General features: G+C 41.8%; 2 protein-coding genes across 3 annotated transcripts; both read right to left on the reverse strand.

Moving 5' to 3' along the window:
• Window positions 1-250: 250 nt before the first annotated feature.
• s100s (S100 calcium binding protein S) lies at window positions 251-3,367 on the reverse strand. 2 transcript variants are annotated; one of them, XM_055875857.1, is made up of 4 exons: window positions 3,258-3,352; window positions 2,103-2,151; window positions 1,606-1,759; window positions 251-1,510 (listed from the first exon to the last, which is right to left on the reverse strand). In XM_055875857.1, the coding sequence occupies exons 2-4, from the start codon at window positions 2,114-2,116 to the stop codon at window positions 1,307-1,309; spliced, it is 372 nt and encodes a 123-aa protein (XP_055731832.1). In that variant the 5' UTR covers window positions 2,117-2,151; window positions 3,258-3,352; the 3' UTR covers window positions 251-1,306. The 2 variants fall into 2 exon arrangements, with proteins under 2 accessions (XP_055731832.1, XP_055731833.1); XM_055875858.1 differs by lacking the exon at window positions 2,103-2,151 and having other exon boundaries at window positions 3,258-3,367.
• Window positions 3,368-6,602: 3,235 nt separating this feature from the next.
• s100u (S100 calcium binding protein U) lies at window positions 6,603-26,146 on the reverse strand. Its single transcript, XM_055875860.1, has 3 exons — window positions 26,018-26,146; window positions 15,905-16,035; window positions 6,603-11,494 (listed from the first exon to the last, which is right to left on the reverse strand). Exons 2-3 carry the CDS (start codon window positions 16,022-16,024, stop codon window positions 11,126-11,128), a joined length of 489 nt encoding a protein of 162 aa, XP_055731835.1. The 5' UTR covers window positions 16,025-16,035; window positions 26,018-26,146; the 3' UTR covers window positions 6,603-11,125.
• Between the last annotated feature and the right edge of the window lie 1,523 nt (window positions 26,147-27,669).

Raw genomic sequence — 27,669 nt, forward strand, 5'->3', positions numbered from 1 at the left:
AAACCCCGGTCTACCCTGCTGTGTATAACGCAGTGCTGACCCACTCCATCCTGTGGATCATCTTACACATCACTCTTTGCTTCCTTGTATTCGATGTTGTCTGTTTACACTCTGCAGCCCTGGGATGATGAAGGCTTACATCTGATTTGTAGCTAACCCAGATCCATCAACCATTTCACACTTAATTGGTGTGTATCACTATCGTGCTTGGAAGGTTCACAGTTTTTGACGCAGAAAAGACCAAGCAATATTCATAGCTGATTAAATGTCATGTTTAATGTTTGGAAGAACACATTGGTAATTACCAAAAACAGATTACAAAATATGTGCAAAGAAATGTCAATTATGTTCAACACTGAGTACATAATAAATATCTTAAATATTTAGAATAGGTTATCTTTGATATCATCTTTATATTCATGACACGCAGAGTATCACCCTGTTCTGCTTTAGGCCCCGACCTTACTCCATTGGTTGTAGTGTGTTACAATAACATCCACTGAAATAATTCATATTTTCAATTAAATCCATCCTGAATATGCATCCAAATCATTTAAACAGTTGATTTGGAATTTGAGACTGAATAGAGAACACAACTGAACTCACACATACTACCCTGTAAACCAGGGGTAGGCAACTAGATTCAGCCGGGGGTCGATTTTTGTTGGAGAGGATGATCAGAGGGCTGGAACATAATTATAATAATCTGTACACTGCAAATGTACTACAACTAAGCGCAAAAAGAGATTGTATTTTAATAATTTCATACATTGATTACATTGAGACGTGATCACATATTTAAAAAAAACAAAACAACCTTTGTGTGAATACTTGAACAAGTTTTCTAAAATAAACACATGTTTGCTGAATTCCTGGTGATTTTACAGTAAAAAACTAAAATCACCAGAAAATATTTCGTTCACCAAAAAGTTCGGGGGGGGGGGGGGGGGGGGGGCAAAAAAAATCACTCGGATGCCACAGGACGCCTGTTGCCGACCCCCTACTGTATACGGTGCCACTCATGCATTAGAGGACACAGAGTAACTGACTCCGAATCTGTGACTTAACTATGGTATGAAAAGTATTTGGATAGTTGCAGATGGAACACACTGTTCTTCCATCAGCCAAACTTTACTTAGTGAAGTTCCCTCAGCCTCTTTTCACACATTTCATTTGCACTGTTTAGAAATTTGCATAAGATGACCATATTGTACCCTTTCCCTGTTGCTCCACAGTTCACTGCCCCTTTCCATCCATCTCTCACTTCCCTCCTCCCAGTCCCGCCCCACTCCTCCCATTTTTTCCTTCACTCTTTCTTCTCCACTGTTGCCTCCTTTTTCTCAAAGGGTGTGTGGACAAGTTTCTCGGGCTTGTATTCCATGAAGAAGTCGTTGCAAGCCACTGTCAGGGCTCCCATCAGGATGATGAACTCTGTGAAGTCCACCTCACCGTCGCTGTTGGCGTCCAGGTCGTTCATCACCTTCTCAACCCCTTCTCCATCCCGGGCGTTCTGGATTAAAAGAGGGAGAGGGGAGGGTGGGGCGGGAGGTTAAAGAGTGTGTGTGTGTGTGTGCGCCAGTCTCTCGTGGTGTACACTCGTCTTACCCCTAGGTAACTCCCCAGCTCCTCTGTTAGCAGCTCTCTCAGCTCTCCCCGGCTCAGAGTATACTTGTCACCCTCCTTCCCTGAGTACTTGTGGAAGGTTTTGATCAGCATCTGCATGGCATTCTCCAGGTTGGAAGAGGGTTCCTTGGACATACTGGAGGGAAGGGCAGAGGGCATAGTGTCAGACACTATGACAGTTTGCACGCTCCATCCCAGCCGCATGTGCGGTCACATGACGAACATGGGTGTGAAGCCTCCACCAAGACAGAGTGAAACACACACACCAGACAGAAGAATATCAGCAAATTAGAGGTGTCCCAATTATAGGCCTAGGTTACTATATGCAAAGTTTAAATTACAGGCCACACATGAGCTATTCCTTCTCAACATACAGTGGCTACTGGACAGTGTTTTGTAACCTTAATTGGTTGACGTGTGAAAGATGTGAGGGATATGAGATGAAGAGACGGCTTTTGAAAAGCAACAGTCTTACACACATTGTGTCCGGCATCTTGGACTCTTCTTGAGTTGATTTCGTTGGAAAGACTGTGCACACACGGACACAGATTTGTCAATGACACTGACTCACATAATAGTTAGGGTGAACACACCAAGAATTCCGCCACTTTTTTTTTCAACATTATACTGTACATCATTTTCAAATTCGAACATTGTGAGAGGGTCCATTTTTAAGACTATTTCTCAGTTGACAGACTTGTAAGCTGCTTGTTAAGTAAATATAACGTCATTGAGGTAACTTGAGACAGAGGTCTCAGGGTTTCACAATCATATCGATCATGTAACAATGACAGAAGGGAACCGCAAGTAAAATGCAAAATAAACCACCTGGCAATCACAATCAGGAGCTCAGGACAGGCTCTATCCATTCTGAAAAATGAAAAATATCCCTTTGCAGATGTTCACTGAGTGATCAATAATACAGAGAAGTGCTCAATATAATTTGAATCCGGAGATCCTCTACTGAGGAATTCTAATTTTAATCAAATAACTGCAGCATAGAAGAGTCTGGCTATAAAATCACTCATTTGCGTAGTAAAGAAAGAGAGTTAAGGTCAGTGAAGAGGACAGAAGAGAAGAAAGTAGGTCAGTAGAGAAGAGACACCACAGCTGACTGGAAATAGGGATCAGCTGCATCATTGACGGACAGAAGACAATGGGAAACCATGGCGACCCAACTGTACACAGTAATATATTACTGAGCCCTGGAATTATTGCGGAAAAATGCTTCTCCAACAGATTCCTCTGAAAGTACATTTATTTTCACCCTTTTAACAATTTCCCATATAGACAGTTGACTATTTTACCTTAAAATTAAGATATTTCAGATATAAAAAGTTAGAACCTGAACACAGGTTTTGGTCCGTCCAACTAAACTTTTTAAACCTCCTTTACAACAGGCAAACCAATTGTAGTTTGAGGTGATGAGCTCAACTTATTGCCCCATAAGTCTTATTGCTCTGGATACCAAGGTGCCCCTCAGCCCTGGGTATCTTACCGTGAAAAATACCAGTGTTACACTATTCACAAAGCACATATAAAAACATTGTTCAACTGATCCCAGAAAACATTTATCAGTTACAGAGAAGGAGAAAGGAGAAGGGCACAACAGTTCTCTAATCTATCCATCTTACCTGATGGAGTGCTGATGGAGGGCCTCCTTTGTCTTTGGTGAAGAGGGAGAGAGAGAGAGCCAAGGGAAGACGGATGAGGAGAGAGTCGGACAGCGGCTTAAATATCACCTGTCCCCTCCTCCTCCCCTCTCCCACATACGTACCACCATCCCTGCGTCTATTTCTCTATCGCTCTTTCCTCTCCTCACTCCCTTCCCTCCCTCCCTCCCTCTCATCTCAGGTGCTCACACATGCAGATAGGGTGCCTAACCTCAGCACACAACATTATCATCAGGACAGATTAGACAAGAGGCTTGTGTGTTAGCATCAAAGTATTTTATTTTATTATGGGTCTTTACACAGTGGTTACATACATACTATTAGCGTAGCTTAGTGAAAATGATACAGCATTGCGGGTGAAGGTGTAACATTGGTTCATTACTATGGCTTTTGGTGAGCATGGCAGTGGCTCTGTGGAGAACTTGTGTGCAAAAGCTAATTGTGTTGTGGTGGGATGATCTACCTGTAAACACTCTACTTCTGTCTATTTAATATAGTATACCACTGGAAAAGAGACCATCTCCTGGAAACAGAAAAGAAAATGTGTATCTGTGTATCCTGTACACATCAGATTTGTGGTCAATTTGATTTTAATTTAGCCAATTTACAAAATTGCTGTTTACTTTTGGTGAGGATTTTGTTGGAATAGACCCCAACCCAACACAGCTAGCTCATGAATACAGTACAAAGTGCTAGTAGATGAGACCTATGCACATAGCCGTGGAAAGTAGTTTGGGGGTGGGGGTGCTGCAAATTATTACAAGAGAATTACAAAATGTGTCCGCGCTGAAGAAGTCTATAGCCTATTGGTCCACTGATACAGGACTAGTAAAGGCCCAGTTACTTTTGTGAAAAAAATGAAACTAAATGTATTTGATTGTACCAGCATTTGTAACTTGAGTCTGATAATTATCTGCACAACAAAGAATATAAAAATACTTGCTTGATATATGTTTTCCAGTTTCTTGAAATACAAATGCAACTTATTTCTATGTGGAAACTGAAATGGTCTATTTATTCCTTTTCCCTTTTAGTAGACGCTCTTATCCAGAGCAATTTACAATAGTGAGTGCATACATTTTCGTACCTGTCCCCCATGGAAAACAAACCCACAACCTTAGCATTGCAAGGGCCATGCTCTACCGACTGAGCCACATGATCAAATGACATCATCACAATTCACTTGATGACTCAATGTACTCAATTACTGTATTGTACATTGTTTATCTTCATGGTGATGGAAAGTCTACAGGTACAAACCTAGATGACCAGCCTATGTACAATGCAGTAATGTACATTTACACTAAGGGTGGTAAATTAGCACGGATTAAAAAGTGTTATTTGATCAAGAAAAATATTTAATTTGATGAGGATGCTTTGTGTCTTTACACATAACTTTGCACCTTTTGATGTAAATGTTTGTGGATAGGGTTTTGTTCTTTCTGGATTCCATTAAATGATAATCACAGAGGAAGGGACAGGGCAACAACTCTTATAATTCCAACTATTGAATCCTACAAGATACTGTTCTTAATGAAACCTTTTTTGCCAAAGCAGAGATGCTGATTTTTTGTTGTTGTTGCCTGCACTACAGAGGTATATATTGGTCCACTAATACCAGTAAAGGCCCAGTGGACAATTTTTATTTTTTAAATATTATATTATCTATTTTTCAATTAATATTTTTCAGGGGTTGTTGCAGCACCCTCAGCACCCCTAATTCCTGCGGCTATGTAAATGCCCACACTGCAGCACTACCAGGAGATGTTAGCATGATGCTAACTGCAGAGGGTGCTAGTGAGTGGCATGGTTTTTCACCCCAGGAGGTCGATGGCACCTTAATTGTGGAGAACAGGCTCGTGGTAATGGCCGGAGCCGAATAAGTGGAATGGTATCATATACATCAAATACATGGTTTCCAATCGCTCTATTCCAGACATTATTATGAGCCTTCCTCCCCTCAGCAGCCTCCATTGTTTTTTACATAGTCGAGACGGACAACCGTAAAGTAATGTCGCTGTGCGTCACTGTAAAATACATTGGTTTAGAATATTACAGTACAAAATATACTCTTTAACTATATTTAGTTTTTAAAAAAGCATGTTCTGATGAGTAAAGAATGACAGATGAGCCTTTGCTTTTCTAAGTTGAAATGAATCACGCAAGCAATACAGCATAGTACGAGCAGAGCACAAGAGTGTAGTAAAATGCATGGATAAGTAAAGGGAAGACTATTTACAAGTGTCAAAGTGTGACATTTTGACTTCATTACAGGTCAATATCACTAGTAGATTTGACATAATCTCAATTTCATTGAAGGTTTGGTTTCATAATAAACAAACTATGTATTTATACAGGACTTCAGAAAGTAGTCACACTCCTTGTCGTTTTCCACATTTTTTTTGTGCTACAGCCTGAATTTAAAATGGATTAAATTTATATTTTGTGTCATTGGCATACACACAATACCACATAATGTCAAAGTGGAATTATGTTTTGACACATTTTTACAAATGAATGAATCCAGGTGTGCAAAGGAGATTTACCCAGAAAGGTGATTCTAACATGTATTGACTAAGGGGTGTGAATACTTATATAAATGAGATTTCTGTATTTAATTTGGAATACATTTGAAAACATTTCTAAAAACATTTTTCCCCTTTGTCCTTATGGGGTATTGTGTAGACGGGTGATTTTGAATTCAGGCTGTAACACAACAAAATGTTAAATATGTTTCTGAAGGCATTGTATATCTCCATGTCCTGGTCGGCGGTGCTATGTGGCTGCACGTATGATGCAACATGAGCTTTTTCTGATGGTTGTATTATTAATGATGCGACAATTTACAAATCATTAAACTACAATTAACAAATTGTCTGTGTACATCTGACAAATAATTGCTAGTGTGTAAATAACCTGTGTGTTGGGCTGTACAGTACCACCCCTGTGTTCCTTTAAAGTAAGTGTCCAAGGTTTCCAGATTTCTCTGAAATACCTATAATTAATTACAATATCAGTGTAATAGTTCTCTTTCCCAGAAATGGTAACAAAGTACATTGAAAAGCAGATTCTCTGTGTTTGAGTGGTGTGGGCATATTACTGATCGTTAAAAATATCATAAAAAGTCATTCAAAAACAGCTTTCTACCACTCCCTTCTGGTTAGTTTAATCAGTCAGCTCAAGCTAATTGACCAACTCAGCCATTGAGCCAATGTGACTCATGTTAAATGAGGAAATATATGCTTTAGCCACAAATACCAATTCATGCTTTGGGCACAAAACAAGAATAGTCAATAGTCAACAACATTATTTGGGTATGAGTTTTTAAAAGGGAGATTTTCACTGGACAGTTATTTTAAGGCTTCCAAAACTCGTTAGTGGTCCAAATCCAAACATACGTAATAAAATAGTATTATATTACATGCAAGCTATACAATTCAAGCCATTAGAATGGCTGGAGTAATAATGGTGATATTATCAAATAACAGTAGCTGTAGAATAGTCAAAACACTCCAAACCCTGCCCATCTGGCACTCCAGGCAGGCTAGAGCGAACACTGAAAGTATTTAAAAGATTTCAAATACTATTTGAACCCAGCTCTGACAGTTTCATTGGAACTCAGGATCTTCAAATGAGTCACAGATAGCTATCAGTAATCAAGTAACTCTTGTGTTGGTTTTTGTCCAAGGATGTGTGGCCACTATGGTCAAGGTAATGGTTTTAAGCCATGGTTAAGTCAATGGTTTTAAGCACTGGGAAATAGTTGCAGGTCAAACAGGGTTTCTCAACACAGAGAACAGGGGTGTGACCAGGTCACGCAGCAAACCTGATGGTAGCAGAACCAAGAAGATAACAAAAACAAAAAAAATATACAAAAAAAAATAAAAGATTCCAAAAGGGTTCTTCAGCTGTCCCCATAGTAGTATCCTTATTGGTTCCAGGTCGAACCCCTTTGGCCCTCTGTGGAAAGGGTTCTACATGGAACCCAAAAGGGGTTCTTCAAAGGGTTCTTCAATAGGGACAACCGAAGAACCCTTTTAGGTTATAGATAGCAAAAAAAATTCTAAGAGTGTAGAAAAAATACCTGCACAATACCTAAACAAGGGTCAAGTTTCTGTTGGCAGGTGTGGCGTCTCCAACAGGCTATAAGAGCCCCTTTTCTTAACGTTTGGGTGTGTTTTTTTCCCCTTTCCTCCTGGTTTTGGTCCCGGGGGATTGGGTTGCATGGAGAAACGGCTTGCACCTAATCTCAAGGGCCCCTAGGGGCCAGGGTCAGTGACCTGCTGCTTGAGGGCTATTTCGGGCTCCCTTGGGGCCACAAGGGTCCCCTGGTGTTAATTCCATCCTGGGCCCCTTAATTATTTACTAGAAGGCCATTATTAGGACACACCACACCTGATCTTCCAGCTCCAAATCCATGGCTATTGGCTAGCTAGTAGCGGAGAGGAGTCCATAAACTCTAGATGCTGCCCTGCTTGGATCTTCCAGAAAATGAGATAGACAAAGAAAAGACAGAGAAAGACTAGTCTGAACTAAGTAAGAACCCCAGCAACACAATTTGTTTTTAACCAAGCACATCATTATCATATTTCCCAGCATGCTCTATTGCAGGTAGAGTTTTAGATTTTTTTCAATAAACAGTACCAGTAAAAAGTTTGGACACACCTACTCATTCAAGGGTTTTTCTAGATTTTACTATTTTTAATTTGAAATAACACATATGAAATCACATAGTAAACTAAAAAGTTTTAAACAAATTAAAATATATTTTATATTTGAGATTCTTCAAAGTAGCAACCAGCTTTGCACAGTCTTGGCATTCTCTCAGTCAGCTTCATGAGGTAGTCACCTGGAATGCATTTCAGTTAACAGGTGTGCCTTGTTAAAAGTCAATATGTGGAATTTCTTTCTTTCTTAATGCGTTTGAGCAAATAATTTGTGTTGTGACAAGGTAGGGGTGGTATACAGAAGATAGCCCTATTTGGTAAAAGACCAATCTATATTATGGCAAGAACAGCTCAAATAAGCAAAGAGAAATGACAGTCCATCATTACTTTAAGACATGAAGGTCAGTCATTCCAGAAAATGTCAAGAACTTTGAGTTTATTCAAGTGCAGTTGCAAAACCATCAAGCGCTATGATGAAACTGGCTCTCATGAGGACCCCCACAGGAAAGGAAGACCCAGAGTTACCTCTGCTGCAGAGGATAAGTTCATTAGAGTTAACTGCACCTCAGATTGCAGCCCAAATAAATGCTTCACAGAGTTCAAGTAACAGACACATCTCAACATCAACTGTTCAGAGGAGACTGTGAATCAGGCCTTCATGGTCGAATTGCTGCAAAGAAACCACTACTAAAGGACACCAATAATAAAAAGAGACTTGCTTGGGCCAAGAAACATGAGCAATGGACATTAGATTGGTGGAAATCTGTCCTTTGGTCGGATTAGTCCAAATTTGAGATTTTTGGTTCCAACCACCGTGTCATTGTGAGATGCAGAGTAGGTTAACTGATGATCTCTGTATGGGTGGTTCCCACCGTGAAGCATGGAGGAGGAGTTGTGATGGTGCTTTTCTGGTGACACTGTCAGTGATTTATTTAGAATTTAAGGCACACTGAACCAGCATGGCTACCACAGCATTCTGCAGCGATACGCCATCCCATCTAGTTTGCACTTAGTGGGACTATCATTTGTTTTTCAACAGGCTGTGTAAGGGCTATTTTACCAAGGAGGAGAGTGATGAGTGCTACATCAGATGACCTGGCCTCCACAATCCCCTGACCTCAACCCAATTGAGATGGTTTGGGATGAGTTGGACCGCAGAGTGAAGGAAAATCAGCCAACAAGTGCTCAGCATATGTTGGGACTCCTTCAAGACTGTTGGAAAAGCATTCCAGGTGACTACCTCATGAAGCTGGTTGAGAGAATGTCAAGAGTGTCTAAAACTGTCATCAAGGCCAAGAGTGGCTACTTTGAAGAATCTAAAATATAACATATATTTTGATTTGTTTAACACTTTTTTGGTTACTACATGATTCCATATGTGTTATTTCATAGTTTTGATGTCTTCACTATTATTCAATGTAGAAAATAGTACAAATCAAGAAAAACCCTTGAATGAGTAGGTGTGTTCATACTTGGGACTCTCGCACCTGTTGCTGAAATGGTTGTTCCAGTTAATTAAGATGGTTTAGGTAGGGTCTCCCGAGTGGCACAGTGGTCTAAGGCACTGCATCACTAGAGATCCTGGTTCAAGTCCAGGCTCTGTCGCAGCTGATGTGACTGGGAGACCCATGGGGCGGTGCACAATTGGTTTGGCCATTTGTCCCATTGTGCACTAGTGACTCCTGTGGTGGGCTGGGCGCAGTGCACACTGACACAGTTGCCAGGTGTACGGCATTTCCTCTGACACATTGGTGTGGCTGGCTTCTGGGTTGAGTGGGAATTGTGTCAAGAAGCAGTGCAGCTTGGCTGGGTTGTGTTTTGGAGGACACATGGCTCTTGACCTTCGCCTCTCCCGAGTCCGTACGGGAGTTGCAGCGATGGGACAAGATTGTAACTACCAATTGGATAGCACGAAATTGGGGAGAAAAAGGAATTTAAAAAAATGGTTTAGGTAGTCTCATATCTTAATCTTCTAAACCCGGCAGTCAATCTGAATGAAAGTTGCGGGTGAATAAAAATCCCAAATGTTTAGGATTTTGTGGCCTGATGTGGCCTGTAAACCATGAGTTTCAGGTTACTGTATGAGGGTAAAACTAAGGCCTTATGAAATACATGTTGTATTGTGTTAAATAATTAAATTTTAATGAGAACATATTCACTTAGGATCTAACTTGGTGAAGGCCACAGCACTTAAAACTGATGAATGCAACAACCATGTTTCTGTCACTAACAAATACAGTCACGGGTGGTAACTCTGCACTTCACCTGAAAGGTAAGGCACTCTGGGAAATATGCAAATAAGGCTTTACACTAAGCAGTGTGTTAATTCAACACTGACAAGTGTGGGCCGTATAGACACTGGAGCAGTGTTAAATGTAACACTGTCAGTGTTGATTTAACACTAGAGAATTTGCTGTGTAGAATATGTCATGCATCCATGCATCAGTGCTTACTTGCATCAATGCAAAGCCATTAAGCCAAGCAACCTTCTCAGAAGAACGAGTTGAGATGGCCTGACTTGACTGTACATTGTGGAATGTACTGTCGTATAGTTTTGCATTACGTCATTGTAGATATGCAAAGGGAGAGAAGGAATGCGAAATATAACTACATTTAGTATTGCATCATACAATGACACACATAGTGGCATGTGTGTCAGTGTATGTCAAGGTCATTGAGTTCTCCATGTGTGGAAATGTGCCAACATTTCAGAGGGTGTGTCAAAATGTCACATGTCAATGAATGGCAGAATGTATTAAATATCCATATAATGAGCTATAGTGTGCTATATAGTTGGAAGTATATCAACATATAATGGCATGTACTGCTGTAATGTAAGTAATTATAGTGTAATGTATGTTAGTAATACTAAGTATACTGTATATCAAGAAAGTATGGATTGGGCTTTATAATAATTATTATGTTGCAGTGTGTACTAGTGTATTTTAGGACCAAATACTGGGTGTATGTATGTGTGTATGAAAATAAATGTGTTATTGTGGGGTTCCAACATATACTGTAATGTTGTGTGGTATTATTGCAGCACACCTGTTTGAAGGGTGGGTTGTATAGTGTACTGTAGTGTGTATTAGGGTAGTGTGGTGTATATCAGTTTGGTGTTGGTGTGTATTGTAATGTCTGGACAGGACCGGTGGTAAACTCCTATGACGCCTCCTCTATCTTCTCCCCGGCTGCTGCTGGCTCCTCCACCTTTTCCACCTCTTCCACCACTTCCACCACTTCCACCTTCTCTTCCTCTACAGCTGTGGCTGCCTCTGGCTCTGCCAATGCCCCCTCTGGCTGTGCCTCCACTTCTGGCTTCTCTTCCTCTACGTCTGCTGGTGTACTCCCGATCTCCGGTGCGGTGGCAGCGCTCTCGGCTGGCGTCTCCACGGCGGCGGTGCATTGCACACTCAGGGAGGTTGCCAGGTAGCCCACCAGGTTCATGTACTCCTCGAAGTTGACTTTACCGTCCTGGTTGGAGTCCAGGCCCTGTCGCATATTCTTCACCGCCTCGGAGCTGTCCGTGTCCTGGGTGCAGAGTAGATACAGAGATGGGCAGACATGACTCAGAGGCGACGCCAGCAGAGGTGACCTCAGTAGTAACTGACCCCTTACATCACAAGGTGCAGTATTGTTTTGTGCAGCATGAGTAATAGACATACCTTGATTTAACCCAGTTTCAGAATTTATTCATTTTAGGTGCAACCCACCCCATTTTATATGTTAGTCTCAAGGTCATCAGACTGCTTAGCAGCCATCACTAGCACATCAGAGGCAGCTGCCTAGACATAGATTAGGAATCACTGGCCATTTTAAGGAAATGAAACGCTAGCCACTTTAATAATGTATCTTGCATTACTGATCTCATATGTATAAACTGAACTGTACAAAATACTATTCTACGGTATCTTGGACACTTTAATTGTGTGTAAAAATTGCATCACCCATTTCATATGTATATGTAACAGTATAACTTTAAACCGTCCCCTCGCCCCGACACGGGCGCGAACCAGGGACCCTCTGCACACATCGACAACAGTCACCCACGAAGCAGCGTTACCCATCGCTCCACAAAAGCCACGGCCCTTGCAAAGCAAGGGGCAACACTACTTAAGTCTCAGAGCAAGTGACGTAACTGATTGAAATGCTACTAGCGCGCACCCGCTAGCTAGCTAGCCATTTCACATCCGTTACACTCACCCCCCTTTCAACCTCCTCCTTTTCCGCAGCAACCAGTGATCCGGGTCAACAGCATCAATGTAACAGTATAACTTTAAACCGTCCCCTCGCCCCGACACGGGCGCGAACCAGGGACCCTCTGCACACATCAACAACGGTTGCCCACGAAGCACGGTCGTTACCCATCGCTCCACAAAGGCCGAGGCCCTTGCAAAGCAAGGGGCAACACTACTTAAGTCTCAGAGCAAGTGACGTAACTGATTGAAATGCTACTAGCGCGCACCCGCTAGCTAGCTAGCCATTTCACATCCGTTACATATATACTGTACTCTATACCCTGCCACTGTATCTTAGTCCAATGCTGCTCTGACATATATGTATATATATTCTTAATCCATTCCTTACTTAGATGTACAGTTGAAGTCGGAAGTTTACATACACTTAGGTTGGAGTCATTAAAACTCGTTTTTCAACAACAAAAACTGTAGTTTTGGCAAGTCAGTTAGGATATCTAGCTTGTGCATGACACAAGTCATTTTCCCAACAATTGTTTACAGACAGATTATTTCACTTATAATTCACTGTATCACAATTCCAGTGCGGGTACATCATGTTGTGGGGGTGCTTTGCTGCAGGAGGGACTGGTGCACTTCACAAAATAGATGGCAGGAAAATGATGTGGATATATTGAAGCAACATCTCAAGACATCAGTCAGGAAGTTAAAGCTTGGTCACAAATCGGTCTTCCTAATGGACAATGACCCCAAGCATACTTCCAAAGTTGTGGCAAAATGGCTTAAGGACAACAAAGTCAAGGTATTGGAGTGGCCATCACAAAGCCCTGACCTCAATTCTATAGAAAATGTGTGGGCAGAACTGAAAAAGCTTATGGAGGAGGCCTACAAACCTGAATCAGTTACACCAGCTCGGTCAGGAGGAATGGGCCAAAATTCACCCAACTTATTGCGGGAAGCTTGTGGAAGGCTACCCGAAACGTTTGACCCAAGTTAAACAATTTAAAGGCAATGCTATCAAATACTAATTGAGTGTATGTAAACTTCTGACCCACTGGGAATGTGATGAAATAAATAAAAGCTGAAATAAATCATTCTCTCTGCTATTATTCTGACATTTCACATTCTTAAAATAAAGTGGTGATCCTAACTCACAATTCCTGACATTTAATCGTAGTAAAAATTCAGTACCATCCGGCATATAGAAATTGTTACCGAGGATGAACCAGACTTGTGGAGGTCTACAATTTTTTTTCTGAAGTCTTGGCTGATTTCTTTTGATTTTCCCATGATGTCAAGCAAAAAGGCACTGAGTTTGAAGGTAGACCTTGAAATACATCCACAGGTACACCTCCAATTGACTCAAATTATGTCAATTAGCCTATCAGAAGCTTCTAGAGCCATGACATCAGTTCCTGGAATTTTCCAAGCTGTTAAAAGACACAGTCAACTTAGTGTATGTAAACTTCTGACCCACTGGAAATGTGATACAGTGAATTATAAGTGAAATAATCTGTATGTAAAAATCGTTTGGAAAAATTACCTGCTAACTAGAAATGTGTGGAGTGGTTGAAAAACTAGGTTTAATGACTGCAACCTAAGTGTATGTAAACTTCCGACTTCAACTATATATATACACATACATACATACATACATACATACATACATACATACATACATACATACATACACACACTACTGTTCAAAAGTTTGACGTCACTTAGAAATGTCCTTATTTTTGAATAAAGAAAAAAAGAAAGAAAAGAAAGAAAAGCCCCATTTTTTGTCCATTAAAATAACATCAGATTGATCAGAAATACAATGTAGACATTGTTTATGTTGTAAATGACTATTGTAGCTGGAAACTGCAGATTTTTTATGGAATATCTACATAGGCGTACAGAGGCCCATTATCAGCAACCATCACTCTTGTGTTTCAATGGCACGTTCTGTTAGCTAATCCAAGATTATCATTTTGAAAGGCTAATTGATCATTAGAAAACCCTTTTGCAATTATGTTAGCACAGCTGAAAACTGTTGTGCTGTTTAAAGAAGCAATAAAACTGGCCTTCTTTAGACTAGTTGAGTATCTGGAGAATCAGCATTTGTGGGTTCGATTAAAGGCTCAAAATGGCCAGAAACAAAGATCCTTCTTCTGAAACTCGTCAGTCTATTCTTGTTCTGAGAAATGAAGTCTATTCCATGCGAGAAATTGCCATGAAACTGAAGATCTCGTACAACGCTGTGTACTACTCCCTTCATAGAACAGCGCAAACTGGCTCTAACCAGAATAGAAATAGGTGTGGGAGGCCCCTGTGCACAACTGAGCAAGAGGACAACTACATTAGAGTGTCTAGTTTGAGAAACAGACGCCTCACAAGTCCTCAACTGGCAGCTTTATTAAATAGTACCCGCAAACACTAGTCTCAACGTCAACAGTGAGGACTTGTTCTTGGCAAAGTTGCAAAGAAAAAGCTATATCTCAGACTGGCCAATAAAAATAAAAGATTAAGATGGGCAAAAGAACACAGACACTGGACAGAGGAAGATAGGAAAAAAGTGTTATGGACAGACGAATCTAAGTTTGAGGTGTTCGGATCACAAAGAATAACATTCATGAGACGCAGAAAAAATGAAAAGATGCTGGAGGAGTGCTTGACGCCATCTGTCAAGCATGGTGGAGGCAATGTGATGGTCTGGGGGTGCTTCGGTGGTGGTAAAGTGGGAGATTTGTACAGGGTAAAAGGGATCTTGAAGAAGGAAGGCTATCACTCCATTTTGCAACACCATGATATACCCTGTGGACAGCACTTAATTGGAGCCAATTTCCTCCTACCACAGGACAATGACCCAAAGCACAGCTCCAAACTATTTTTAACCTTTATTTAACTAGGCAAGTCAGTTAAGAACATTCTGTATTCTGTCTATAATGGAGTGCCCAGCACAGTCACCAGATCTCAATCCTATTGGAGCAGCTTGACCGTATGGTACGTAAGAAGTGCCCATAAAGCCAATCCAACTTGTGGAAGGTGCTTCAGGAAACATGGGGTGAAATCTCTTCAGATTACCTCAACAAACTGGAATGCCAAAGGACTACAAAGCTGTATTGCTGCAAATGGAGGATTCTTTGACGAAAGCAAAGTTTGAAGGACACAATTATTGATTCAATTAAAAATTATTATTTATAACTTTGTCAACGTCTTGACTATATTTCCAGTTCATTTTGCAACTCATTTCATTTATGTTTTCATGGAAAACAAGGACATTTCTAAGTGACCCCAAACTTTTGAACGGTAGTGTATATAACATTTTATTGGTTGCAAGAAGAGTCACAAGCTTGATGTGGACCAAATACTAAACATTTGACTACTTTATTCATAAGAATCTTTAGGAGGTGTCAATAATTTTGACCCCTACCTTTTTGAGAACACATTTTATTACTTGTTAAACAAAATCTCTTTCTCTGAGCAATTGAATTAGTATAACTAATATAGCTCAGCATATAATAATATAGCTCAGCATTTGAATTACTTATTTTATATAGTTATTATTGGTCCTCTTTATCAAGGGTGACAATCATTTCGGAACACCACTGTATGTGTGTATTTCGGAAGCATTAGGATAAAGCAGACATACAATTGACGAATAAAGTGATATTGAGCTTAACAAATATAGCTCAGTCAAAAAGTTCAGAAAGGTGTAGTATTTATAGCTGGTGAGTGTGGAGGCTGCTGTCTAACTGACCATCATGATGTTGTGGAGCTGGCTCTTCACCAGCTTCTGGAAGTCATTCCCTCCCAAACTCTCCTTCCCCTTGGCGGACTTCAGGAAGACACCAACTACAGTCTGAATGGCCGACTCCATGACTGCTCTCTCTGCCCAGAGAAAGAAGGGTAGGGTGTGATAAGTTTTTTTTTGACAAGGTGGTTGAGAGAGAGAGAGAGAGAATTTTATTCGTCACATGTGCTGAATACCTGAGTGAAATGCTTACTTACAAGCCCTTAACCAACAATACAGTTGTAAGAAATAAATGTAAGAAATAATTAAAGAGCAGCAGTAAAATAACAACAGCGAGGCTATATACACGGGGTACAGGTACAGAGTCAATGTGCGGGGGAACCGGTTAGTCGTGGTAATCGAGGTAATATGTACATGTAGGTAGAGTTATTATAGTGACTATGCATAGACAATAACAGAGAGTAGCAGCAGCGTAAAAGAGGGAGGGGAGGAGGGAGGGGGAAATGCAAATAGTCTGGGTAGCCATTTGATTAGATGTTCAGGAGTCTTATGGCTTGGGGGTAGAAGCTGTTTAGAAGCCTCTTGGACCTAGACTTGGCGCTCCGGTACCGCTTGTCGTGCGGTAGCAGAGAGAACAGCCTATGACTAGGGTGACTGGAGTCTTTGACAATTTTTATGACCTTACTCTGACAGCGCCTGGTATAGAGGCCCTGGATGGCAGGAAGCTTGGCCCCAGTGATGTACTGGGCCATACTGTAGTGCCTTGCGGTCAGAGACCGAGCAGTTGCCTTACCAGGCAGTGATGCAACCCGTCAGGATGCTCTCGATGGTGCAGCTATAGAACCTTTTGAGGATCTGAGGACCCATGCCAAATTTTTTCAGTCTCCTGAGTGGGAATAGGTTTTGTTGTGCCCTCTTCACAACTGTCTTGGTGTGTTTGGACCATGTTTGTTTGTTAGTGATGTGGACACTAAGGAACTTGAAGCTCTCAACCTGCCCCACTACAGCCCGTCGATGAGAATGGGGGTATGCACGTCCTCATTTTCCTGTAGTCCACAATCATCTCCTTTGTCTTGATCACGTTGAGGGAGAGTTTTTATTGTCCTGGCATCACACGGCCACGTCTCAGACCTCCTCCCTAGTCGTTGTCGGTGATCAGGCCTACCACTGTTGTTTCATCTGCAAACTTAACAACGGTGTTGGAGTCGTGCCTGGCAGTGCAGTCATGAGTGAACAGGGAGTACAGGAGGGGACTGAGCACGCACCCCTAAGAGGCCCCCGTGTTGGGGATCAGCATGGCGGATGTGTTACTATCTACTCGTACCACCTGGGGGCGGTCCGTCAGGAAGTCCAGGATCCAGTTGCAGAGGGAGGTGTTTAGTCCCAGGGTCCTTAGGTTAGTAATGAGTTTTGAGGGCACTATGGTGTTGAACGCTGAGCTGTAGTCAATGATTAGCATTCTCACATAGGTGTTCCTTTTGTCCAGGTGTGAAGGGGCAGTGTTGAGTGCAATAGAGATTGCATCATCTGTGTACCTGTTGGGGCGGTATGCAAATTGGAGAGGGTCTAGGGTTTCTGGGATAATGGTGTTGTGAGCCATGACCAGCCTTTCAAAGCATTTCATGGCTACAGACGTGAGTGCTACGGATCGGTAGTCATTTAGGCAGGTTACCTTAGTGTTGTTGTGCACAGGGACTATGTTAGTCTGCTTGAAACATGTTGGTATTACAGACTCAGACAGGGAGAGGTTGAAAATGTCAGTGAAGACACTTACCAGTTGGTAAGAGCATGCTCAGAATACACGTCCTGGTAATCCATCTGGCCCTGCGGCCTTGTGAATACTGACCTGTTTAAAGGTCTTGCTCACATTGGCTGCGGAGAGCGTGATCACACAGTCATCCAGAACAGCTGATGCCCTCATGCATGTTTCAGTGTTACTCGCCTTGAAGGCAAGCAAAGACGTAATTTAGCTCGTCTGGTAGGCTCATGTCACTGGACAGCTCTCGGCTGTGCATCTCTTTGTAGTCTGTAATAGTTTGCAAGCCCTTCCACATCCGATGAGCGTCGGAGCCGGTGTAGCACGATTCGATCTTAGTCCTGTATTGACTCTTTGACGGTTCGTCGGAGGGCATAGCAGGATTTCTTAAAAGCGTCCGTGTTAGAGTCCCGCTCCTTGAAAGCGGCAGCTCTACTCTTTAGCTCAGTGCGGATGTTGCCTGTAATCCATGGCTTCTGGTTGGGGTATGTCACTGTAGGGCTGACGTCATCGATGCAATTATTGACGAAGCCAGTGACTGATGTGGTGTACTCCTCAATGCCATCGGAAGAATCCCGGAACATATTCCAGTCTGTGCTAGCAAAACATTCCTGTAGCTTAGCATCTGCTTCATCTGACCACTTTTTTGTTGACCGAATCACTGGTGCTTCCTGTTGTCTTTTTTGCTTGTTAAGCAGGAATCAGGAGGATAGAATTATGGTCAGATTTGCCAAATGGAGGGCGAGGGAGAGCTTTGTACGCGTCTCTGTGTGGAGTAAAGGTGGTCTAGAGTTTTTTCCCCCTCTGGCTGCACATTTTTTTTATTTTATTTTTTTAAAAATTGTATCCCCTTTTCTCCCCAATTTTCGTGGTATCCAATCGCTAGTAATTACTATCTTGTCTCATCCCTACAACTCCCGTATGGGCTCGGGAGAGACGAAGGTCGAAAGCCATGTGTCCTCCGAGGCACAACCCAACCAAGCCGCACTGCTTCTTTAACACAGTGCGCCTCCAACCCGGAAGCCAGCCGCACCAATGTGTCGGAGGAAACACCGTGCACCTGGCCCCCTTGGTTAGCGCGCACTGCGCCCAGCCCGCCACAGGAGTCGCTGGAGCGCGATGAGACAAGGAAATCCCTACCGGCCAAACCCTCCCTAACCCGGACGACGCTAGCCCAATTGTCCGTCGCCCCACGGACCTCCCGGTCGCGGCCGGCTGCGACAGAGCCTGGGGGCGAACCCAGAGACTCTGGTGGCGCAGTTAGCACTGCGATGCAGTGCCCTAGACCACTGTGCCACCCGGGAGGCCCCTGGCTGCACATTTAACATGCTGGTAGAAATTAGGTAAAATTGATTTAAGTTTCATCCAGTGCATTCGGAAAGTATTCCCCTTGACTTTTTCCACATTTTGTTACGTTACAGCCTTATTCTACAATGGATTAAATCTTTGGATGGATTAAAATACATTTTGGATTAAAATGGATTAAAATGAATTTTTCCCCTTATCAATCTACACACAATACCCCATAATGACAAAGCAAAAAAATAAAAATATTTTATGTTACAAAAAACAGAAATATCACATTTACATTTGTTTTTACTCAGTACTTTGTTGAAAGCACCTTTGGCAGCGATTACAGCCTTGAGTCTTCTTGGGTATGATGTTATAAGCTTGGCACACCTGCATTTAGGGAGTTTCTCCCATTCTTCTCTCCAGATCCTCTCAAGATCTGTCAGGTTGCATGGGAGTGTTGCGGCACAGCTATTTTCAGGTCTCTCCAGAAATGTTTGATCGGGTTCAATTCCAGGCTCTGGCTGGGCCACATTCAGAGACTTGTCCCGAAGCCACTCCTGCATCGTCTTGGCTGTGTGCTTAAGGTCGTTGTCCTGAGGGAAGGTAAACCTTCGCCCTTCGACCCAGTCCGAGGTCCTGAGCGATATGGAGCAGGTTTTCATCAAGGATCTCTCTGTACCTTGCTCCGTTCATCTTTCCCTCGATCCTGACTAGTCTCCCAGTCTCTGCCACTGGAAAACAACCCTACAACATGATGCTGGCACCACCATGCTTCACCGTAGGGATGCCAGGTTTCCTCCAGGCGTGATGCTTGACATTCAGACCAGAGAATCTTGTTTCTCATGGTCTGAGAGTCCTTTAGCTGCTTTTTGGCAAAATCCAAGCGGGCTGTAATGTGCCTTTTAGTGAGGAGTGGCTTCCGTCTGGCCACTCTACCGTAAAGGCCCGATTGGTGGAGTGCTGCAGAGATGGTTGTCCTTCTGGAAGGTTCTCCCATATCCACAGAGGAACTCTGGAGTTCTGTCAGTGTGACCATCGGGTTCTTGTTCACCTCCCTGACCAAGGCCCTTCTCCCGCGATTGCTCAGTTTGGCCGGGCGGCCAGCTCTAAGAAGAGGCTTGGTGGTTCCAAACTTCTTCCATTTAAGAATGATGGAGGCCACTGTGATCTTGGGGACCTTCAACGCTGCAGATATTTTTTGGTACCCTTCCCCAGATCTGTGCCTCGACACAATCATGTCTAGGAGCTCTACGGACAATTCCTTCGACATCATGGTTTGGTTTTTGCTCTGACATGCACTGTCAATTGTGGGACCTTATATAGACCAAATCATGTCCAATCAATTGAATTTACCACAGGTGGACTCAATTGAATGTACCACAGATGGTCTCCAATCAAGTTGTAGAAACATCTCAAGGATGATCAATGGAAACGGGATGCACCTGATCTCATTTTCAAATTTTTATTTTTAATTTTTAATACATGGCAAACATTTCTAAAAACCTGTTTTCGCTTTGCCATTATGGGGCATTGTGTGCAGATTGATGAGGAACATTTTTTATTTATATTTTAGAATAAGGCTGTAACATAACAAAATGTGGAAAAAGGGTAGGGGTCTGAATACACTGTAATTATTTTCAAGACAATCTAATTTAAGGAGACAAAGACAGGCACCACAGTGGAAAAAGAAACAGTGAATCTCCTTGAGATATACAAAGGCTTGTTGTTTCAGGTGTTGAGTCTGGAACTCCTTGGTAGGATAGGGTAGGCGACAGACAGGCGATGCGCGATAAACTAAGAAGGTGAGAGAGAGTCTGACTGAGAGACAAGCGGTGATGCACAATGGAAGTTCTGATCTTTGATAGGTCATCTGATCTACTGAAGCCACCACACGGCCAGGGCTTCAGATTACCTCAGGGATTACCTGCCTGCTCTCAACCTTTTTCAAGCTCTCTCTTTCTTTATGTCTCTCTCTCGCTTCCTCTATCTCTCTTTTTCATTCTTTATCTGTCTCTTTTATCTGTCTCTCTATCTCTGTTGCCTACCCGTATGCACAGCACACACACTCTCATGTGATTTCAAAAGGCATTTCAAGATTTTGTGAGGGACAGACATTTTACATAGTGAATATGTTAGTGTGTGTATGTGCGCGCATGCGTGTTTGTGTGTGCTGTATGCCCCTGAGTTTATATATGAGTAATACGGTTGTATGTACAGTACCAGTCAAAAGTTTGGACACACCTACTCATTTAAGGATTTTTCTTTATCTTTACTCTTTTCTACATTGTAGAATAATAGTGAAGTCATCAAAACTATGAAACAACACATATGGAATCATGTAGTAACAAAAAAAGTGTTAAATTAATCAAAATATATTTTATATTTAATATTCTTCAAAGTGGCCACCTTTTGCCTTGACAACAGCTTTGCACACGCTTGGTATTCTCTCAACCAGCTTCACCTGGAATGCTTTTCCAACAGTCTTGAAGGAGTTCCCACATATGCTGAGCACTTGTTGGGTGCTTTTCCTTTACTCTGCGGTCCAACTCATGCCAAACCATCTCAATTGAGTTGAGGTTGGGTGATTGTGGAGGTAGCACTCCATCACTCACCTTCTTGGTCAAGTAGCCCTTACACAGCCTGGAGGTTAGGGTTAGGGTCCTGTTGAAAAATAAATGATAGTCCCCTAAGCGCAAACCAGATGGGATGGCGTATTGCTGCAGAATGCTGTGGTAGTCATGCTGGCTAAGTGTGCCTTGAATTCTAAATAAATTACAGACAGTGTCACAGGAAAAGCACCCCCACACCTCCTCCTCCATACTTCACCCTGGGAATTACACATGCGGCGATCATCAGTTCACCTACTCTGAGTCTCACAAAGACACAGTGGTTGGAAGAAAATATTTCAAATTTGGACTCATCAGACCAAAGGGCAGATTTCCACCAGTCTAATGTAAATTGCTTGTGTTTCTTGGTCGAAGCAAGTCTCTTCTTATTGGTGTCCTTTAGTAGTGGTTTCTTTGCAGCAATTCGACCATGAGCAGTTGTTGAGATGTGTCTGTTACTTGAACTTTGTGAAGCATTTATTTGGGCTGCAATCGGAGGTGCAGTTAACTCTAATGCACTTCTCCTCTGCAGCAGAGGTAACTCTGGGTCTTCCTTTCCTGTGGGGGTCCTCATGAGAGCCAGTTTCATCATAGCGCTTGATGGTTTTTGCGACTGCACTTGAAGAAACTTTCAAAGTTCTTGAAATTTTCCGGATTGACAGACAGTCATGTCTTGAAGCAATGATGTACTGTCGTTGCTCTTAGCTTTATTGAGCTGATCTTGCCATAATATGGACTTGGTCTTTTACCAAATAGGGCTATCTTCTGTATACCACCCCTACCTTGCCACAACACCCCTACCTTGCCACAACACTTCTTAATGCTCAAACACATTAAGAAGGAAATAAATTCCACAAATGAACTTTTAATAAGGCACACCTGTTAATTGAAATACATTCCAGGTGACTATCTAATGAAGCTGGTTGAGAGAAAGCCAAGAGTGTGCAACGCTGTCATCATGGCAAACGGTGGCTAATTTGAAGAATCTAAAATATACCATAACACTTTTTTGGTTACTATATGATTACATATGTTTTATTTCATAGTTTTGATAGTTTTATTCTACAATGTAGAAAAAAGTCAAAATAAAGAAAACCCCTGGAATGAGTAGGTGTTTCCAAACTTTTGACTGGTACTGCATGTAATATAGGCCATGAGTGTAGGACTGATGCATGAGATATGCGTGATATGTGTCCTATTACTCACAATAGACAGCTGTATGTGTAAGATTGCCCTCACACTGAGCACAAAATACAATGCATGCCAATGAGTGACACATCCATGCAGGAATGTCATACATTTTTGTCAGTGGAGATCAGTTAAACATGATAGGAATTTACAGGCCAACTCTGCTCCAAGCTAGTTTGCCCCAGCGCTTTTTGACCAACCTCACTCGTTTGTCAACTTATTTAAATGTAGCACACAAAGTACACACACATCTGCCAAGAAAAAGCATAGACTGTAAACGGGTTACTGTGAATTTGACAGTAGTTTACAGGCAGCTCGGTGGCAAGTGAAAATCTGTATTTCATATTACAGTACACTTACTGTAATATAGATACGGTATCAAAGAAAGTCCTGTGTAATGATACAAGGGATTGGTGCAAGCAGATTAGATCCTAAGTGTTTACACATTACAGTATATTACTGAATATTTGGTGTTTAATTTCACTTGTACTTCTAGAGGTCTTAAAGAAGGGTCTAAGCCATCTGACCAAGATGTTTTAAGTTTTAAGTTCAAGTTTAAGGAGTACCTTTAGCACCTCAGACTCAGTGACCACCTGCAGGGAGAAACTTTGTAGCGGGGCTGGGGAATAAGATGGAGAAGCGTTGGGGCTAGTCGTATTAGAAGCGGTGGGAGATGAGGAAATGTTGGACGGGCAAGGAGGCATGGCTGAGTAAAATAGGAATCCTGACTTAATGAAGTGGTGATTAAAGAGCTCAGCCATGTGCTTCTTGTTACAGTGTACCTTATAGCTTTTTACAATAGACTTTCGCTTGTTAAATCTGTCTTTGGAAATCCGAGGGGGCTTTTGAGAAGGTAAATAAATCTGCCATCGTAAAGAAACATGTCACACTTCAGCACCCCCTCATCACCTTCTTCTCCCCTCTCTTCCAACCCCTCCTTCTCCTAGTGCAATCACCACATCCACAGGCTGCAGGCAATTAGGAAACATGGATATTAGCCTAATTATGCCGAGAAAGAGCGAGGGCAGCATATTAAAAGCGACACTTTCATTGTCCGCTCTGACAAGCTCCAAGACTTACTGTCAACCGCAACCGGTACTAAGTCTGACCCTGTGGTTCTAACACTCTTTACTGTTGCTAAATCTACATTAACACCCTACATTGATTGATACCGATTACCGAAGAGACGTGCTACTGTGTGGTTATATATAGACCTACCATATGTGATTGAAAAGAGGCAACTGATAAGGGTAAAGTCCAATGAGAATGTAGTAGCTACTTTCTGGGTTTTTATAGACTTGAGGCATTAGAGTAGGCTGTTTGGATAAACATATATTCTTTCTGATTATTGAAATTTAAAAAGTTGTACAGTTAGATTGTTTTTAATTGCACTACGAATTGACATGCTAAATCTAAATATGGCCCCAACGAAAAGGTGAAGCCCAAGGAGAAACATTGATAAGTAGGCCTAACGGATCCATACGCAACAGAGGTCACACCTTCGCGGATGTTGGCCTACATGAACCACAATGACCCGTTATTCCCTGGTAATCCTCAAACTCTTTACAACAAAACCCACAGTCACTATTCTTGCATTGCAATTTCTGTCCTATTCTTACATGTATTATTTACTTGGTGGACTGGCTGCAACCTGGCTATGCCTTCTCACAGTCAGGGTCAGTGACAGTCAACCTCATCTCCAAACTAATGAACACAGGGCTTCTATTACTTAGCCAACGTCACAAGGACAGCTCTGACCCCACCTCAGTTCCGACACACACCAACTATTATGTCGAGCAAAGGCCAAAAAACAACTCAGCAAATAATTAAATATAGACACCCAGAGGTTTTCCGTTTCACTCCAGAGCCCAAAGTAGATTGAGTGTTGCCTTTCCAAATGGGCGAATGTGATACAGTACGTGCTCTGAGTAATGACAATACTACCGCTCGTGTGGCATGAAATATTAAGAGAGGAACAAGTTAGGTTGTGGCTATATACTTTAGCTAAAATGCAAAAAGTTGTCTGTGATTAGATTCGAACTCGCAAGGATGGTAGAGTGAGCGTATAACGCAAACATCTAGTAACCCAAAGGTCACAGACAACTTTCGCATTTTAACTAATTAGCAACTTTCAATTACTTACTACTTTTTAGATACTTTACTACTTAGCATGTTAGATAACCCTTCCACTAACCTTAACCCTTTTAGCTAACCCTTCCCCTAAACCTTTAGGAGGTAGGTTAAAGGGTTATTGAGATAAGCCTTTAACCTAACGCCTAAACTTAACCCTAACCCCTAGCCTAGCTAACATTAGCCACCTAGCAACCTAGCTAGAATTCGTAACATTTGATACGTTTTGCAAATTCGTATTATATTGTATGTTTTGCGAATTGGCAACATATAATACGTATTATAATTCGTAACATATCATTCAAAATGGGTGATGTACGTCCACAATTAATAGATACCATAGATACCACCGTAACATATCATAGTAAAAGGTGTGTCTCGTATTTATGTACAGAACAATACGAAATGCTCTGAGGCCAGGTTGATTGGAGTGGCAGCAAGTCTTAAACCTTTAATTACAGTAAAATACTGTGAAATACAAAATCCTTCCCCTCAACTAATTTAATTAATCCATTAATTCATTCCGATTACGATAGAATTTACTATTTTTTACAGTTTAATACAGTCATGTACTGTGTGTCATTAAAGTGCTTGCTTTGATACCATATTACAGTAGGTGTACTGTACTGTAATATGAAATACAGAATTTGACTTGTCATCGAGCTGCCTGGTAACCCATTTACAGTGTAGGTTTAATATGTTCTTTAAATAGTCAATACATTTTAGGCCAGTTGTACAAACCAAACAGGTTCATATTGCTCATGGTAGGCTAGATGATCGATCCGTTTTACAAAAGAGGCACATTTATCGACTATTTTTGGGTTGAGAGTGCACACGCTATGACTGATCAATAATGATCAAGAATGGCTATGCGTTTATGATAAATAATGCACTATTGACATGTAGTTAAATCGTTTTTTTGCCCTTTAAAATCGAACGTTATCTGTTACTTGCTACTTTAAAAAAAAACAGTCTTTCTTGAAGTCTCCAACAGCTTCGTCATTGGCACTGTCCCTTAGAGCGTATTCGTTTCACGAGATAGTTCCTGCAAGGGTGTATCTAAAACGTGGCATTAAGCGTTATGATTTAAGCACGTTTACAGTGCAAAACTTTTTCAATAAAGTACGAACAAAATATGTAACTCACCATATACTTCCTACAGGGCAAGCAAACAGTTCAAATGTGCCCAATTTTGTGTTTATTTTCCCGTCTATGTCCTCTGCTTGAAACCCCCCCCCCAAAACGTGCCAAACTAGGGCTGCAGAATCTCTTCCGTGATTTATTTTTTTCTTAAACTTGTTCCCCTGACAAGTCAAAGGGCGTGTACCTGGGAGAGTGCGAAAGTGGGGAATGTGGAAGAGAGACGTAAAACAACTTTTATATGAGTGGGTAAAAATGTATATCAACCTTGGAACTTACTTTCTCCTTGGAACTTACTTTCTCTTTGCAAATTCGAGTATGAGGGATATTCGGATTAATAGAAGGCTGGGAAGATGAGACAGGGAGAGATTTGAGTGTTGAGTTGCTTTTAACCCTTTATATCCAAAATTAACTGCCAGTTTCATTTTATGAAATTAACACAAGTTTAGACTTACACCTAGATCACACCAACACTGTCATTACACAAAATGGTAAGCAACATCATCAGGATATGTGTGCAACAAAAGTTCAACATTCATCCTCTGCTACCATTTCTGTCACGCCTTCGACGCATACAGCATACTTTCGATAAATCCTACATATGTACCACACAGAACGCACTGAACTTTTCTCTGCAACGAAATGCTGCAGGGCAAATGCAGCGTTCCATTGGAAATGAATGTACTGTGGGTGTGATTGAGGCATTAGGCTAATGTGTGCACAGTAGTGATCTTTACCCCTCTCATACACCCAGACTCAAGTCAAGCAAGTGGCAACTGGCTTAGGAGGATATCAAGACCACTCCAGGACCACTGCAGTGAAATACATGTGCTCTCTCTCTCTCACACACACAACCTTTGATCCCACTTAGAAGTCTAGTCCTGCCCAATCTCTCACCCCGAGGGAGTGTCACGCTGTTTGTCATTGTCGGTGCTGACAGTGATTTGTCAGCCGTCACACCCACACTGGTACCTTGTGTTTAATTAGGATGTTAAGTCCACAGTATGTCCAGTATCAAAATTGCAATGGAAACATCTAATTCCCCATATAGTGCACTATTTTTGACCATTCACTAAACAAACAAAATGTACATGTAATTAAACAATAGAGTGCATGGACAGTCAAGCAACTTTCCTGTATCCAATGTATTGTTGTTGACCTAGGATAAAACGTAGACTGGTAATGGAGACAGAGATGGTAGTTAGCAGCAGGGATGTAGACTCCAATTGTTACACAGTGATGTAAGTGCAAAGGCAGCTTTGTATAGGCATTATGAACCCCTATGGAACAGTATCGCTGTAACTCATGTAATTGTGGGAGCAGTATACTGTTACTATCCAATTAGGCTATTAAAAGGTTGTAATGCACCCACACTAAATGAGAGGATGAACAAAAGGGTGGTGGACAGGGCCGGACTGGGACCAGAAATCTCCCCCCCAGCATTTCCAACGAGCAGGCCCATTTTTCCCCCTCTAGGCCTCCAATCCACCATTTAGACAGGCCCACTGAGCTAAAGATGGACCAGCTAATCTGGCATTTTCCAGAATTGCCCTATGGCCAGTCCATCTCTGAGTAATGGATGTCAGTGAACCAAAAATAGACAGAAAACAGAAGGAGAGTTAAGACAAAGGTCACCTGCTTTAGAAAATGATCAACTG

The sequence above is a fragment of the Salvelinus fontinalis genome, chromosome 22 (assembly GCF_029448725.1).
Source record: "Salvelinus fontinalis isolate EN_2023a chromosome 22, ASM2944872v1, whole genome shotgun sequence".
NCBI classification, from domain to species: Eukaryota; Metazoa; Chordata; class Actinopteri; order Salmoniformes; family Salmonidae; genus Salvelinus; species Salvelinus fontinalis.